This window comes from Trichechus manatus, unplaced genomic scaffold (assembly GCF_000243295.1).
Source record: "Trichechus manatus latirostris isolate Lorelei unplaced genomic scaffold, TriManLat1.0 scaffold00256, whole genome shotgun sequence".
NCBI lineage: Eukaryota > Metazoa > Chordata > Mammalia > Sirenia > Trichechidae > Trichechus > Trichechus manatus.
Window position 1 is genome coordinate 862076 of NW_004444192.1, and position 15258 is coordinate 877333.

At 37.2% G+C, this 15258-nt stretch overlaps 1 protein-coding gene across 1 annotated transcript in view; it reads right to left on the reverse strand.

Annotated features, from left to right (window-relative positions):
• Positions 1-1388: 1388 nt before the first annotated feature.
• The window catches only part of YES1 (YES proto-oncogene 1, Src family tyrosine kinase), a 45381-nt gene continuing 31511 nt past the window's right edge, over positions 1389-15258 (reverse strand). Inside the window, exons 10-11 of the mRNA XM_004389703.2 lie at positions 11606-11737; positions 1389-1597 (exon numbers count right to left, since the gene is read on the reverse strand). Coding sequence (XP_004389760.1) covers positions 1389-1597; positions 11606-11737 — 341 coding nt within the window. The remainder of the gene's footprint in view (positions 1598-11605; positions 11738-15258) is intronic.

Below are 15258 nucleotides of genomic sequence, written 5' to 3' on the forward strand. Positions count from 1 at the left end.
CTTCACTATTTTGAGGATGTCCACTCAGTGTGTGTTGGGAAAAATTAGTTTTATATTTTTACCTTGTAACTCTTTAAAGTCTTAGAATACATAACTGAGGAGTGCCAGCAAAGCCATCTGATCACTCTATGACATCAACAGTAAACATTCCATTCCATCCCCCACCTGTAAAACTCTCCCATTTTTCTCTTCTCATATCTCTTTTAAATACATTTTCCTCTCTGTTAGTCTATATTCAGTAACAGCAAAAGTGCATCCAAGTCCCTGATCTAGTGCTGTTTTGTATTTGTGGCACCCATTACCATAAAGACATATTAGCAACATCTCACAGTACCAAGTCTCTTTTTTTTTAAAGAGGACTGTTTAAATGCTGGGTCATGCTTTTCATGCTATTTAAAGATTTAAAGTTTTCCCCTTGGATTGGATAGTATAATTTCAATTATATATTGGCTTTTATTTGTTTTAATCAATGCAACCTTATAAAAGATCAACTCACTTTCTAATTACCTTCATTATTCTAAATTGAACTATTCAGAAAATGATTAAAGTGAAAATTTTCTTATTCTACTTTCCGTTCCATGAATATGAGTATTAACATAATACATTATACTTTCAAATTCCACTCGAGGTCTAACATTTAATCAAGTTTTAGATGCTATTTATATTCCTTTTTGCTTCTGTAAAACTTGGCCCATTTCCATGCAAAAGGAGGCATATATTAAAACTGCATACTAACTGTCCAACTTAGAAAAAACTTTTGAGAATAATGAATGCCAGAAATTTTTAAAAACTGGAATGGAATTACTTGGTCCCATGAAATTTCTTAATTTTAGGTTTTATTATGGTACGGAGCCCTGGTGGCATAGTGGTTAAGAACTCAGCTGCTAACCAAAAGGTCAGCAGTTCAAATCCACCAGTTGCTCTTTGGAAACCCTATGGGGCAGTTCTACCCTGTCTTATAGGGTCGCTATGAGTCAGAATTGACTCAATGGCAACGGGTATTGTTTATATTACAGTCTAACTTTTTGTCTCCCAAGTTCTGTCTAGAATGATAATTTCCCTTAACAATTCCGAGTTGGGGAAGAAACAGTAGCATTGTTGCTCTTCATTGTCAAGCTATCACTTACACTGTCATAAACAGCTCAGCTCTACTTTGTTTGGACCCTGAAATAAGTTGGAGAATTCATCACTGGTACTTTAGAGTTTAACATTTGGGGAAAAAAAGAAAAAGTGGTTTTGTGCAACCATGTCTGGAATTCCAGTTTACCATAAAAAACATGCAGCGTAAAGAAGATTTTCTTCTTTTGACTCCTGTACATTAAGTGAGGAACTCTACACAAGTTCTTTCCATTTTGGCAGATTTGTGCATATAAAACAGGTTACTTGACTTATAAATTTTCTCCTGGCTGGTACTGTGGCTCTGTAGCAGTGAAGTAGTCTTCCAAGAAAGACTGAATATATTCAAATGTTGGCCTTTCATCTGGGTCCTTCTTCCAACAAAGATTCATCAATTCATGTAGGGACTCTGGACAGCCCTGAGGGCAAGGCATCCTATATCCTCGTTCCACCTGTTCCAGCACTTCACGGTTCACCATACCTGACACACAAGATTCAAACATTAAAAAACAACAACCACAACCACCGCTAGCGAAACAGAACAAATCCCCTAGCTTCTAACTGACTTGAAGAAAAGCTGGTTTAGTGAAATGATTCTTTCAACAAAGAAGCAACAAAATTTAAAAGGCACAGTATATCAAGAAAGACTTATAAAATGCTAATTTGTGTTTCAACATGTCTTACTTATTTATTCCACCTCAAATCTTACTTTTAACACAAATGTCTTTCAAAGCCAACTCCATTATAAGAATGTAGGGTGTCCCTTTGAGATACTGATACTTCTTAATATTAACAGCTAGCTATGACCAAAATTGGACAAATGAAGAACAGTGGCAAGACAGTGTCTGAAAGAACTTTGAAGCAGGAATTCAGAAGTAAAGAGTCCTAGTCCTGCTTTTGCCAAATATACTAACTACGTAACTTTGTATCGAGTCACGTTCCTGAAAAAGCTCCCCTTACTCCTTTGTAATTTTCCCTATTTCCCCTCCCTCATCAGCATCTCACCCTGTGTTATCACAGGCCATAAACATTTTCTTCCCTACGCTGTATCATGGAGCCCTCAACGCCATTCTTCCCATCTCCTACACCAACTTCTCTGCCTGTTGAATAGTCGGAGCCACCCTCATATTTCCCACAATCTTGAATCAACCATCAATGATTTTTCTTCATTGACTATGATTCCCTCAAGCCAATGTAATGGAGCTAAATCATTATTTCTATTTTTAGTTATGATACGTTCTGAGAAATATATCTTTTTTATTTACTAAAAAAGGAAACTACATAACTATTACTCCGGGGCCCAATACTTGAAATTTTATCTAAGTAGGTGGTAACATCTTTATAAGTGAAATCCAGCACATTTTGCAAACCACAGAAATATAACCAGATGTTGTCAGGGATGGGCAAAAAGCAGCAAGGGGATTAATATTCAGTGAGGATTTACTATAATGGAGGTTCTTTTATTTATCACTCTTAAGCTTTTGTTCATAACCTTTGTTATGCTTTTCTATTATTTTAATTGATTGTTAAGATTGATTAATCTAAATAAGCCTAAGCCTGACAAAATTAACTTCTGATTATCAAAATCTGACCATTCAGAATTTTCTGATAATCCAAACTATTATTTTATGCCAATAGTTATGAAATTAAAATATGGCAGAAATGTAGTAGTAGAAGTACTCTATGTCTTCAGGATGAGAAAAGTTACCCTAAAGGGAACTAATTATTAAGGAAATTTCTGAGCTTCAAAATAGATAGAACTTTCTTAGCAGAGCAGAAAGTCAGGTTTCTCTCCTCTACTCCCCAGTAGAAAAGGAGATCAATTCTAAGATTGTCCGTACTTAACATCACATGGTAAATATTAGCACTCTATCAATAAATTTAAACACTGCATACCTGTTTGAATCTGCCAAGGTTAATGTCCCAAAATAAGACTAGTAACAGCTTGCTGTTGCTTTGCAATGGATAGCCCTGCTGTGAGACGAGCCTGTAGCTGTTGGTTTTTTGTTACCTGTGTAAAGTTCTTTCAGAATCCTCTTGAAACCATCGAAGACAGATAATTATGTTTATATAGGATAGCTTTTAGTTCTTTAAAAACTGGCAATCTACAAATTGTTTATATTCTGACTCTCATCTGAATATTTACCTAGAGTATCTCAATCCTATTAATTTTTGTTTTGTATGAGTTGAAGCTATGTAGCCACAAATTTTTAATTTTTGTGTTTCCATGTTTAATTGGCCCTTTATCATTATGAAATGTTCCTCTTTGTCTCTAGTAATATTCTTGCCTTAAAGTCTACTGTTGAATAGGCTTTTTAAAAAAAAAATATTTTTACTGTGTTTTTGGTGAAACTTTACACAGAAAATTAAGTTCCCATTTGACAATTTCTATACAAACTATTCAGTGACATTAGTTACATTTTTCACAATGTATCAACATTCTCTTTGTGTTCTGGTTGTTCCATTTCCAGTACCCTAGTTTCCCCGCCCTCTTATCTTCTCATCTTTGCTTTAGAGTAACTGTTGACCTTTTGGTCTCATACAGATGGTTTTTTAGTAGAGCTGCATATTTATGAGTAATATCCTTCATTTTGTGTGCCACTCTTGTTTTGGTAAAAGGTGATCTCAGGGGGTTAGTTTCGGTTCAAGGTTTAAAGAGTGTCTCAGGGTGATAGTCTCTGGGCGTCCTCTGGTCTCAACTGGTCCGGTTAGTCTGGCCTTCATCTAGTTCTTCTGGTCTCAGGGTACATGAGGCCGTGGCTTGTGTAGGTTATTAGCCTTGTAGACATGTTTTTTCTCTGAGACTTTGGTTTCCTTCTTACTCTTTTGCTCCTGACGAGTAGAGACCAACAGTTCTATCTTAGATGGCCAACTCACAGCTTTTATGACCCTAGACACTACTCACCAAACTAGGATGTAGAACAATAATTTTGTGAACTATATTGTGCCAACTGAGTTTTCCCATAAGACTAAGATCTAAGCCTTCAAACCTAGAAAATCAGTCTTGTAAGGTGTTATGTCTGAGAAATATCTGTAGTTGTGTTTTCTATGAATATATGCGCCTGCACACACATATCTGTACTTACACACACATACAGATACTTCTGTCTGTGCACACGTATGTACCTATCCATATACCTCTATGCCAGTACATGTACATATGTGACCATACACTCTTTTTTTTGGTCTTTGTTGGAGTTGTTGCCAAATTACGTATGTTAAATTCTTTAGTACAAGCATCCTTTTCTCTTGAGTGCTTCTCAGTGACATCATTTACTCTGGTCAAGCTGTACTCACTACACCAACATTTGTTGCCACTTTTCCCATCTCCAAAAATAAGTATCTATGATCTAGAGTATGATTCCCCCACCACCCAAAACAGGCTTTCTTTTGGCTTGTATATTTTCCATCCTTTTAATTTCAATCTCTTTGTGTCCTTATACTTAAAATGAGGAGCCCTGGTGCTGCAACGGTTAAAGCGCTTGGCTGCTAACTGCAAGGTTGCCGGTTTGAACCCACCAGCGGCTCCACAGAAGAAAGATGTGACAGTCTGCTTCCATAAAGATTACAGCCTTGGAAACCCTATGGGGTAGTTCTACTCTGTCCTATAGTGTTGCCGTAAGTTGGAATCGACTCGATGGCAACATGTTTATACTTAAAATGGGTCTCTTATATATAGTATTTGTGTGTATTTAAAATCCAGTCTTATCTCTGTCTTTTAACTGGAGTGTTTAGTGCACTTACAGGCACTGTAATTATGGATATAAAACCAAAACCAGTTGTCGCCGCTTCATGGTGACCCCATGTGTGTCAGAGTAGAACTGTGCTTCATAGGCTTTTCAATGACTGATTTTTCGTAAGTAGATCAGGCCTTTCTTCTGAGGTGCCTCTGGGTGGACTCGAACCATCAACTTTTTGGTTAGCAGCCAAGTGTGTTAACCACTTGCTCTACCCAGGGATTCCAATTATGGATATAAACCCATTGCCATCGAGGTGATTCCAACTCATAGCAACCCTATAAGACAGAGTAGAACTGCTCTGTAAGTAAGGCGCAGCTGGTGGATTTGAACTGGTGACCTTTCGGTTAGCAGCCGTAGCTTTTAACCACTGCCCTACCAGGGTTTAACTCTACCATCCTGTTTTTTAAGTAGTATTTGTCTCATCTGTTCCTTGTTCTAAGTTTTCTTTTTTTTTTTTTTAAGTTTACCCTCTTATAATTCTTTTAGCGCTTATCCTCGACATTACAGTATTCTTCTTTGACTTATTATACTCTAAGTACTTTTACCACTTCCCAAACAAACTGAGAAGTTCACCTGTTACTTTCTTACCCCCTCTACTCTCTGTTGTTATTGTCTTAGTTTTCTTTCATGTACATTATAAATTTGCTAAGACATTTTTATTGATGGTGTTTTAAATAGTCACTATTCATTTATATTTACTCTGTCTGGTGCTTCTCATATCCTTCCTGCAGTTCTGTGCTTCCATATACGATCATTTCCTTTTAGCTTGAAGAACTCCCTTTTGTATTTCTTGTAGTGTAGGTGCACTTGTGACAAATTTAGATTTTTTTTTTTTTAAATATGAAAGTACCTTTTTTCATTTATGAAGAACATAGAATGCTAAATCAACAGCTTTTTCCCCAGCACTTTAAAGACATCATTTCATTTTCTGGCTTTCACGTGCTGTTGGAAAGTTAGCTGTCAGTTTAACTGTTGCTCCTGTGAAGATAGTATACCACCTTCCTCTGGCTGGGTTTTTTTAAAATTTATTTATAATAATATTTTATTGGGTTTTTGGTGAAAAGTTTACACAGCAGTTTAGGTTCCCATTCAACAATTTCTATGCAAGCTGTTCAGTGACATTGGTTACATTCTTCACAATGCATAAACAGTTTCACTTCCATTCTGGTTGTTGGTTTCCATTAATCTAGTTTCCCCGCCCCCTTACGTTCTCATCTTTGTTTTAAAGTAATTGTTGACTGTTTGGTTTCATATAGGTGATTTTTTAAAGGAGCACAGTACTTATGGGCAATATCATTATTTTTTCAACCAATTTGTCATTTAGCTAAAAGGTAACCTCGCGGTTTAGTTTCAATTCAAGGTTTAAAGAGTTATCTCAAGGCAATAGTCTCGGGTAGGCTTCTAGTCTCAACCAATCCAGTAGGTTTTTGTTTTGTTTTTTTAAATTTGAGGCTGTTCCACATTTTTCTCCCGTTCCATCAGGGTCCATGTATTGTGGCCCTGATTAGAACAGTCGTAATGGTAGTCAGGCACCATCTAGTTCTTCTGATCTCAGGGTTGATGAGGTCATGGTTCGTATAGACTATCTGTCCTGTAGGCTAGCTTCTTCTTCGAATCTTTGGTTTCCTTCTTTCTCTTTTCCTCCAGACAAGGAGAGACCAACTGTTGTATCTTAGATGGCTGCTTGCAAACTTTGAAGACCCCAGACACTACTCACCAAACTAGGATGGAGAACAGCAATCCAGTCCCATGAGGTGTTTGGTTATGTCTATGAAGTATGCGTAACTGTGCCCCCTGTGTGCTTTATTATATATATGAATATATGTGCATACATTCACACAGATGCATATACATATACATACACCTATACAGACACACCCATGTATACATACTTATACACATAGATGCCTACATACATTATCTACCCACACATATATTTTTGGTTGTTTTTACTATTGCTTCAAAATTATGTATGCCATAGCATTACCAGCAGGGGCTTTTTTGTTGTGTACTTTTTAGTGACATCATTTACCTTCATCAAGCTGTGTACACATCACCCTTGTTTGGTGTTACCTTTCCCATCACCAAAACTAACAAGGGTCTCCTATCTAGAGAGTAAATCTACCTCCCCCCGATCCCTGGTAATGACTAATGAACATTAGTTTCTGTATATTTACTTGTTCATGTCCATTTCATAAAAGTGAGAACATACAATATATATATGTATTTTTGTGATTGACTTATTTCATTCAACATAATGACCTCCAAGTTCATTTATGTTCCACGATGTTTTGGGAACTCATTTTTCTTTAACGCTAAGAAGCATTCCATTGTATCAATGTACCACATTTTACTTATCTATGCATCTGTTGATGGGTACTTAGGTTGTTTCCATCTTTTTGCTATTGGGAATAGTGCTGCAGTGAACACAGGTGTGCATATGTCTGTTCATGTCACTACTGAATCCCTAGGGTATATATCTAGGAGTGGAATTGCTGGGTCATACAGCAGCTCTACCTCTAGTTTTTTGAGAAACTGCTAGACTGTTTTCCACAATGGCTGTATCATTTTGCATTCCCACCAACAATAGATGAAGGTTCCAATTTCTCCACATCCCCTCCAACGTTTTTTTTTTTTTTAATCTTGGCCATCCCAGTGGGAATGAAATGGTATATCACTGTGGTTTCTGATTTGCATTTCTCTGATGGTTAATTATATTGAGAATCTTTTCATGTGTCTGTTGGCATTTGAATATCTTCTTTGGTGATGTGTTTGTTCACATCCTTGCCCAGTTTTTGACTGGGTTATTTGTCTTTTTGTTGTTAAGTTGTGGAAGTTTTCTGTATATTTTAGATATTACACTCTGATCAGTTATATCATTCCCAAAGATTTTTTCCTAGTCTATAGATTTGGCTGCTTTTTATAATTTTTTATATATAATTTTTAATAATTTGATCATGATATGCCTCCTTGAAGTTCACTGTTTTTTTTAATTTATCTTGCTTGATAGTCTCCTGAGTTGACTGAATCTGTGGGTTAGTGTCTTTTATCAGGTTTGGAAAGTTTTCAGCCATCATTTTTTCAAAGAATGCTATTGTTCCATTCTCTGTCTTGTTACCTTCTGGGACTCTTTAAATTACATATAAATAAGATCTTTTGACTAAGTATCCCATTTGCTTCATTCTGTTCTGTTTTTTCCATTCTTTTTTTCTCTGTGGATTACTTTGGATGTTTTCTGTTAATGGTCTTTGAATCCACTAATCCTGTCTTCTGATGTATACATCTAATGAGTTCTTAATTTCATATACTGTGTTTTGCAGTTCTAGAATTTCCATTTGATTCTTTTTTATAGATTCCAATTCTGCTGACAGTCTCCATTTTTCATCTGCTTTGCCAAACTTTTCTTCTATTTAAATATTGTTATTTTAAAGTCCTTGTCTGCTAACTGCAAGATCTTGATCATCTCTGTGTCTGCTACTACTAACTTTTAACTCTTGATTACCAGTTATCTCTTCCTCTTCTTCACATGTCTAGTAATTTTTAATTTTATGTTAGACGTTATAAATCACACACTGTAGATTAGGTGGATCATGTTATTTTTTCTCTAAAGAGTGCTAAGTTTTATCCCACTAGGTAATTAAATAACCAGCAGATCACCTAGATCTTGTCAAAGCTTGGTTTTAGGTTTTGTTATTGCAAGTCTATTTCAGTTTTTCCCTTTTTCCTAGAGCATGGCCTTTCTAAGGGTCTAAAAAAAGTCTATTCAGCAAGGTCTCAGCACCTTGGCTGGACAAGAACATCCCAGCACTCTGTGTAGCCTGTGAACTCTGCTCTGCTCCCAAACCTCCTTAGTGGCTATTCTCTGTCAGGCCTCCCAGAATGCATATGCACATTAGGAGTTAACCAAGGTCCTGAGGGGATTTTTTTTTTTTTTTTTGGAGGGGGTGGTTTATGTGATTATCTATTTTTTCCCCTAAACTTTATTTATTTTGTTGTTGATGAGAATATACACAGCAAAACATATACCAATTCAACAGTTTCTACATGTACAATTTAGTGATGTTGATTATTCTTCAAGTTGTGCAACCATTCACACCCTCCTTTTCTGAGTTGTTCCTCCCCCATTAACATAAACTCACTGCCCTCTAAGGTTCCTATGTAATCTTTTGAGTTGCTGTTGTCAATTTGATCCCATATAGATAGTTCTTAAAAGAGCATAATGCTTAAGGCAGGCCTTTTTTTTTTACTAGCTAAGCTATTGTTCGGTTTTAAGATGACTTCAGGAGATATTTCTGGTTTATGGTTTAAAGATTATCTCAGGGCAGTAGTTTCAGGGGTTCATCCAACCCCCATGGCTCTAGAAAGTCTACAGTCCATGAAAATTTGAAATGCTGTTCTGCATTTTTCCCCCTTTGATCAGGATCCTTCTATGGAATCTTTGATAAAAATGTTCAGTAATGGTAGCTGGGCACCATCCAGTTCTTCTGGTCTCAGGGCAAAGGAAGCAGTTGTTCACAGAGGCAATTAGGCACACACTCTATATCATCCTCCTATTCTTGACTCTCCTTCTCCCTCTGTTATTCCAGGTGAATAGAGACCAATTGTTGTGCCTTGGACGGCAGGTCATAAGCTTTTAAGACCCCAGGCAATACACAATGAACTAGGATGTAGAACAGAAGTACTAAACACGTTATTAGGCCAATTAACTAGGATGTCCCATGAAACCATAACCCTAAACATCCAAACCAAGGAACCAAATCCCATGAGGTGTTTGGCTGTACATAAGCAGCCTCAGCAGCTGCTACTTTTTTTTTCTTCTGGTCATTGTAAATATACTACACACACTTTGCCAACTCAACTTTTTACAGGTGTACAACTTTTGGACAGCAATTACAATAATCAGCTGCGCAACCCTACCCTTAATCAATGTGATTTTCCATCACTGTTAACCCTTCTTCCCCCTTCCTCCTGCTAAGGAGAATTTTAAGCTAAATTTTTGTACTCCTTCCCTGTGACTCCTTCCTTGCTGGGGCCCTGCTCTCCAGATTCCAGCACCTTGGCAGCTGAACGCAGATCTCTGACTCCTTTGCCCAGTGAGATTGCTGTTTTCCTCTTGGCTTTATTGCCCTCTACTGTTTAGAAAATGCCTTCAGGGAAAAAGCTGAGGTAAAGGTTGGGTCCATCTCTTGTGCTTGCCCCATCTCAAGGACTGTGACCCTTTTTGGTTGCCGTATAATGAATGCCAAAGCAGTTGTTTTACAGATTTTAATTTTTGTAGTTATTTGTAGTGGGATAGTAAGTTGGATACTAGCCATTCCATTGTGGCGAAAACTGGAAGTTCCTCATGGTTATAAATTTAAAGTGAAACTACTTAACATGGCTATATTTTTTTCTTCAGCCATGTTTAGCCACATGAGTATAGAGTTGGATTTAATTAGTTATGCGATTCTGCTAAGCAAGAGTGATGAAATAAGATAAGGGTAAAGGGCAGTTCTACTCTGTCACATGGGGCCGCTATGAGTCGAAATCGACTCCGTGATACCTAACAACAACAACAAAGGGCAAACATAAATGCAAAGAGTGATTGTACTGCTTGACCATAGAATTCAAAGTTGTTAAGGAATGGAGGGTTTCATGAAGGGAGTGAGGGACATAAAACCATTGCAGAATCAATAAACTGATGATCCTGGTAGTGTCAAAATTGCTGCGGTTGGGTTAGCTGGAAAGATGGGAAGTAGTGGTCAGAGAGTAGATGCATAAACGTCAGATTATGGACGGGTTGCAGCTACTGGTAACGTTAAGGTTTAGGGTATGAAAAGAGGAAGAATGGCCAAGGTAGGGTGGGAGACAAGATCACTAGAGGACAAGAATCAAGCTTTAAGGAGGACAGTAATTGAAAAATCAAAACGTATATTAAAATGACCATGAATTAAGATAGGATTGTATCAGAGAGCCGGATGGTAAGCCATTATTGAGAGGAACTTGAATGTTGAGGATCAGCAAGTGATAAAACTTGATGACATTAGATTTAAAGCTGGTGGTATTTAAGGAGGAAGGATATGCTAAGTAATATGCAAAACTACAGATTTAGCATAACAGTTTTCTGGAAGATTGGGTTTTACATGCTTTTGCTCTCCTCAACTACTAGGGATAACTATTAGGGAAAAGTTTGAGAAGTATAAAAGAATATTCAGTTGTAGCTGTATTTCAAGTGAGCTAAAATTTCCTCACCCCTAGAAGCTAAATAAGTCTCTTATTTTTGAGAGGAAAACATGTTTATTGTTTTTCTCTATTAATGACAGATAAATTTCTTAAAGTAATGGTTTGTAAATATGCTGTGCTAGAAGAAATAAAACGTGAAAAAGGTCTTCTCAAAGGAAAATATTCTATTAGGGAAAACATACATTTACAAAATATACCAGTCACACTAACAAAAACAATTACTTGGTGGGAGGTGGGAGGGAGCCGGGAGGCAGTGGCCCAGGATATTTAAGATGTGTTGTTGATCAGCAGAGATAAACGGCCCTTTTGGAAAATGTCCTAGGGGAAAAAGCTGAGGTGAGCTTGAGACACACTTCCTGTGCGCGCCCTAGCTCAAGGACCGTGGCTGTCACTGGCTGTGTCCACCTAAAGCCAAATAATTAAAGAAGAGAGAAAGGAAAGTCCCACCCCCCCCCATTCTTGTCCCTAACCAGCCCCAGTTAAAGTCACTGATAGGATAACCAAGAACTAATAGAATGCAAGCTTACCTGGATATGGCACTCTGCCCTTTGTTACCAGTTCTGTCTGCAGAATTCCAAACGACCATACATCAGACTTTATTGTAAATCGCCCATACAGTGCAGCCTCAGGAGCTGTCCATTTGATTGGAAATTTTGCACCTAAAACAATATTGAAAATTGTGCTTAAATTATTAAAACAAAAATCCTAAAAATCTATTTATGTAAATATGGTATAAGCAGAGCTGATCTTCTGTCAAGATCTCTATCGTGTGTATCAGTGTCAAATTCTTCTAAAGTACAAGATATATGGGGAAAAAGTCTTTAATTTTTAATATTTATATTAAAATAAACCATATTTCCTCCTGACGAGATACTCAATGTTATAAAAAAAGAGAGTTGTTGGTGGGGACAGAAAATTGTTCAAGAAAATGGAGGTAGAGGCTATCGTAAGCAGCAGCCAAAAATGTGGATTGTAAAATCTGTAACTTTTTATGTTCAGTCTGGCACGTAGCTGCTAGTTATCTATGTGTTGATGAGGGCATATTCTATTAGGCTGTAATGTCTACTGATTTTTAATCATAATCTCTTTTCTATTTTATGATATCTTTCTGGAAAATTTTATTGTACTATCATTTTTAAAAGTCCATATTAGTTTACTCAGTTATTTAGTGTATGCCTTCTATGTGCAAGGCATTATGCTAATCGTTATTTTAAAAAAAACAAACACCCAAACCTGCTGCTGTTGAGTCGGATTCTGACTCATAATGACCCTACAGGACAGAGCAGAACTGTCCCCTGGGGTTTTCAAGGAGTAGCTGGTAGGTTCGAACTGCTGACCCTTTGGTTAGCAGCCGAGCTCTTAACCACTGCACCACCAGGGCTCCTTAATAGTTAGAGGTGATATAAAAACAATGCCTTCATGAAGTCTATACACTTACAGTGGAAATAACATTATAGGTATTTTATAGACACACATATATAAAGACCTTCAAGTATGCAAGTGTTTTAAAATAGAGTTCATTAGATGTTTACACAAACAGAAGATCAATTTTCACTGGCACAATCACAAAAGGTTTCATTAAAAAAAAGTGGCAGCTAACTTAAGCTTTAAAGAATGGTTAGAATTTTTACAGGTGAAGATTATAGGAGAATAGGAAGATATTCCAGCTGGATGGAACTGCACAAAGGTATAGAGGTTGAAAAGAAAGCAATGTGTCTAAGGTAGGGCTTTCTCAACCTTGGGACTACCCGACATTCTGGGCCAGGTAATTCTTTGTTGTCGGGGGCCATCCTGAACATTTTGCAGTATACCTGGCCTCTACCCACTAGAAGCTAGTAGTAGCCTGTAAGCTGTGACAACCAAAAATGTCTCTAGACTTTGCTAAATGTCTCCTGGGGGGCAATACTGCTCCTGGTTGAGAAACAGGCTTGTGTACCAATGTGGTCAGTGACAAAAAGTCACCAGTCTACTGCAAAAAAAGAAAAAGGACCATGTATCAATTCATAAAATAAAAATTATTAGCATATAGGTATGTCCGTTTTCTTGAGATAATGTCCATCCTACTTGGTTGGTGTTAAAATACTATTCTTCTTTTATGAAATGATGGTAATAGAAAACAGCAGATATTTTTTGAACCTTCACTAACCTCTACATTGGGCTTACTGTAAGGTACTGAAATAATTTGTTTACAATTCTGCCTCGGACATTGGTCAGTAAGCTCCTTGAGACCAGAAACCAGGCCGTCTTACAGCCCTGCCCTAACACCTAGCATATGCAGGGACACAAATGTTTGTGAAGGCTAAGCTGCGACCAGAGTAGGACACTCTGAAAGCCAAGGCATCTTTTTTGTAGGCGTGGAGGGTCACTGAGGTTCCCTGCAGGATGGACAACTCACGTGGTGATTTATATCGGACGTTACTGAATCTCTGCCTGTCAGAGTGACACTCTTTCTTCAAAGCCCTGCTCTAGAGCCACCGCCTCTGTGAAGTATTTCTGGTTCTCTCTGCCTTCCCAAAGTACTTTTCATATACTCCTCTTGTGACTAACCACATAATGCTTTGTAACTATCTTGATTGTTATTTATATATAGATCTACCTTGTCCATTAAAGTGTAAGCTCCTTTGGGGGCAAGTACTCTGTATTATTTATTTCTGTGTTCTGGTTCTAGCAACTTAGTCTCTAGTGACTTTAAATAGTAATTGTAGCTAATATTTACTGAGCATCTACTATGTGCCAGGCAGGCACTGTTAGGCTCAAAACATCCATGATCAAAGTTTTACAACAATCTTGAAAACTAGGTATTACCATCTACTCTATAGGTGAGGAGACTGAGGCTCAGTCAGAAAGGTTAGTTAACTTGGCTGAGATCTCTTGGCTAATAACAGATAGACTGAGATTCAAAAGTCCATATTCTTTCCATGTGCAATGCCACCCCTCATATATTATGTCTGTTCATTAAGTGTGTAGTGAACGAGTCTTACACACAGACCAAATGGAAGAATCAACTGATGTTAATTTCCCTTCACTCATTCTTTATAGTGTTCATCTTCCAAATGTTTTTATTTACCACAGTTTTATATATAATAAAGATTATAAATCTGGAATAGACATGGTTTCCAAAGGCTTTGTAAAACTGGAAACCATTTCTTTCATTTCCTTCCTCTTTCTTTTTAAAAACCTTTTTATTGTGGTACAATATATATAACAAACCATTTTCCATTTCAACCACTTTTCTGTGTACAATTCAGTAACCTTAATTATATTCACCATGTTGTGCAGCCATCACCACTATTCCTTTCCCATTTCTTTCATCACCCTTAACGGAAACCCAGTACCCCTTAAATAATAACTACCCATACTCTTTATTTCTTAGCATAAAAATTATTCCAAGTCCTTTGTTCATGGTAGAAGGAACAATTCAGAAGACTCTTAACCATTGATATAAGGACTCAGGATCAGCTTTTTCTCTTACCTCACTCACTGTAGTTAATAAGTTGCCCTGATCAGACCTCTACTGGCACAAAAAGAACAAGTGAAGTAGCCCTACATTTTGTTCATCGAGCACAGCTGAGCCTAGCCAACAGTGTCAATTCAAAAGAGGGAGATAAAATATGCAGCAAAGTTGGGAGGCAGGAAACAAAGAACCCAGTATGACAATTTACAGACGAGCTAAATAAGCATTGGAAATACCATCAGGAAGGTAAAAAGCCTCAAGTGTCTACAAAAGAGATGAGCCGTAGGGGTTAGGCTGAGAGGAACTGGAAGGGCCAATTCAAAACCAATGAAGAAATTTAAAACTTTGCATTAAATTGTTTAAAAAGCCATTTAAGTATAACTTATATACAATAAAATTACCCTTTTAGTATATAGTTTTATGAGTTTGGACAATACAGTTGTATAGTAACTATCAAAATCAAGATACAGAACAGTTTCAACATCCCCAAAATTTCCTCTTGCCCCTCTGTAACCAACCCATCCTTCACTGCCTGTCCCTGGCAGCCACTGCTCTGTTTTCTGTCTCTATAGTTTTTTTTTTATTTTTTTTTTATTTTATTGTACTTCAGGTGAAGGCTTACAGAACAAATAGTTTCTCATGAAACAGCAGTACACATGTTGTTTTATGACATTGGTTAACAACCCCACAACATATTAACCCTCTAAATTCTCAACCTTTTTTTTT